Genomic DNA, 2,587 nt, shown 5'->3' with positions numbered 1-2,587 from the left:
ATGCATCAGTGTTCAAATTATGTTTCTGCTTGCATCTGTTGTGCGATTAGATAAAAAGCCTCTCTAGACCAAGCCTTTTAAACCCAGCCCACCCCTGGTGTCTATCCAGTGTGGACTCTCAAGTGAGAGTTTAACCTACTCTTCTGGCTAAATCTATGTCCACAGTCCTTACATACAAATGGTCTCTGTCCTGTGTGGACTCTCATGTGAACGTTTAAACTACTCTTCTGGGTAAATCTATGTCCACAGTCCTCACATACAAATGGTTTCTCTCCTGTGTGGACTACCATGTGAGAGTTTAAACCACTCTTCTGGCTAAATCTATGTCCACAGTCCAGACATACAAATGGTTTCTCTCCCGTGTGGATTTTCATGTGAGAGATTAAATTACCCTTCCGGCTAAATCTATGTCCACAGTCCTTACATTCAAATGGTTTCTGTCCTGTGTGGATTTTCATGTAGGAGTTTAAATTACCCTTCTGGCTAAATCCATGTCCACAGTCCTTACATACAAATTGTTTCTGTCCTGTGTGGACTCTCATGTGCGAGTTTAAAGTAAACTTACATCTAAATCTTTTTCCACAGTCTTCACATAGAAACGGTTTCAGTCCTGTGTGGATGGTCATGTGTCTGTTTAACATACCCTTGTCTCTAAATCTATGTCCACAGTCCTCACATAAAAATCGTTTCTCTCCTGTGTGGACTTTCATGTGTGAGTTTAAAATACGCTTCTGGCTAAATCTATGTCCACATAGCTCACATACAAACGGTTTCTCTCCTGTGTGGACTCTCATGTGTGAGTTTAAATCTGATTTTCTGGTAAATCTTTTACCACATTCATCACAACTAAATGGTTTGGGTTGTGTCTGGACTTCTCTGTGTGACTCTACATGTTTCTTCTTTCTNCACTGAAACACAGACAATATGGAGAAATACAACTTTATATTCACTCATACATCACTTGTGTTGTTGCTTCATGTTCTGTGGATCAGAACTGGTCCAAGTCAACAAACATCATTTTATTCACTAAGAGACAAATCTATCATCAAAAATACAACAAAAAATGTCAATGAAATGACCTGATGTATTTAAACATTTCTCTTTAATTTTTATTTAAGTTATTATATTTGAGATGTTATGTTACTGAGACGAAAACTGAAACTGTAAATAAAACGAGTATTTTCCCTTTTATATCTGTCTAATGTATGTAGCGTATTAGCATGCTTGTCCGAGCTAACCACTAACGTTGCTACTCTTGCATGTAAACAAACGCGGCTTTATTCTGTGTTGTTTATTTTATATTACGTCAGAAATATGCGCTTTATAGTGATAGTTAAAATATATGTTTTAACACTGTCTGTACACTCAAAATACTAGGGGTGTAAGAAAATATCGATACACTGAAATATCGCGATATTTCATTTTCCGATACTGTATCGATATTCTAAAGCCCTGTATCGATATTTAATTAAGGTTTAAAATGTCAACTTTCCTGCCAGCCGTTCATTTTTATGTTGTAGTTCAGCCTCTGACCTTTAGTTGGCAGCAGTGAGTCAGCCATTTGGCTCCTCTACCTCTTGAGCACCAGAGAGTAATGGTAGCATTAGCATTGTGAGTAAACATTAGCTTCATGCTTCGATAGATGAACCTGAGCAGAAAAGACCAACACCCTCTGCCATCTAAGCTGAGGTAAGGTTACAGATACTTATTTGTCAGAATGTCTGTATTTTAAACCAAATTAAGTGTTTCGTGCGCTCTTTTTTTCCAACTTTAGTCAGCCTTCATGTTACAGAAGGCTAGCACATGTCTATATAATAGAATTTTCTGAGACAATGGGTGTGTCCAAAACGGTAGGCTGGGTCCTCCAAAGATCGAATTCGTCGGCCGCATACGTCACAGCGCCGCGACGAAGGCCGTCCAAAACCGAAGACTCCTCCGATGCGGCCGACAAATACGTCCTTCCTTTTCCCAGATTTGAAGGACAGGTCTGATGAATCCTTCCCGACCCAGCATATCCCATAATGCATTGCGGCCCGACCCCAGAGATTCTTTTTTTCTTGTAATGGCGGATGAAGCGAGAGTCGAAGCGATGGAGGAGTACAGTTTTAAATGTAAGTATATTAAAATCTGCCGGTAAAAAAATAAAAAGCGGCTGTATTTTTAGGCTTTAGTCCTTTGCATAAATATGTTTTAAAATAATATTTGTCTCAGAAAGATCGTGATTGAGACAGCAGAGAGAGGACATGAGACAGCAGAGAGAGGACAGGAGGCAGCAGAGAGAGGACAGGAGGCAGCAGAGAGAGGACATGAGACAGCAGAGAGAGGACATGAGACAGCAGAGAGAGGACATGAGACAGCAGAGAGGACATGAGACAGCAGAGAGNGAGAGGACATGAGACAGCAGAGAGAGGACATGAGACAGCAGAGAGAAGCAGAGGAGAGAAGAGCACATGAGAGCAGGGAGAGAATGGACAGACTGTTTTCAATACTTGAAAGACTTGTTTCGAAATATTTTTTTAATTCTGTTATTGTTGTGTTCAATTATTGTTCTTTTATTGTTTTATGCAGTTATTGACTTCCAAATGAA

The 2,587-nt window shown here is 39.7% G+C and overlaps 1 protein-coding gene across 1 annotated transcript in view; it reads right to left on the bottom strand.

Annotated features, from left to right (window-relative positions):
* Positions 1-6: 6 nt before the first annotated feature.
* The window catches only part of LOC106525075 (gastrula zinc finger protein XlCGF8.2DB), a 4,424-nt gene continuing 1,843 nt past the window's right edge, over positions 7-2,587 (bottom strand). Inside the window, exon 2 of the mRNA XM_014019187.1 lies at positions 7-908. Coding sequence (XP_013874641.1) covers positions 102-908 — 807 coding nt within the window. The 3' untranslated portion in view covers positions 7-101. The remainder of the gene's footprint in view (positions 909-2,587) is intronic.

Source organism: Austrofundulus limnaeus, unplaced genomic scaffold (assembly GCF_001266775.1).
Source record: "Austrofundulus limnaeus strain Quisiro unplaced genomic scaffold, Austrofundulus_limnaeus-1.0 Scaffold210, whole genome shotgun sequence".
Taxonomy (NCBI): Eukaryota; Metazoa; Chordata; class Actinopteri; order Cyprinodontiformes; family Rivulidae; genus Austrofundulus; species Austrofundulus limnaeus.
This window is presented reverse-complemented; position numbering and strand designations above follow the sequence as displayed.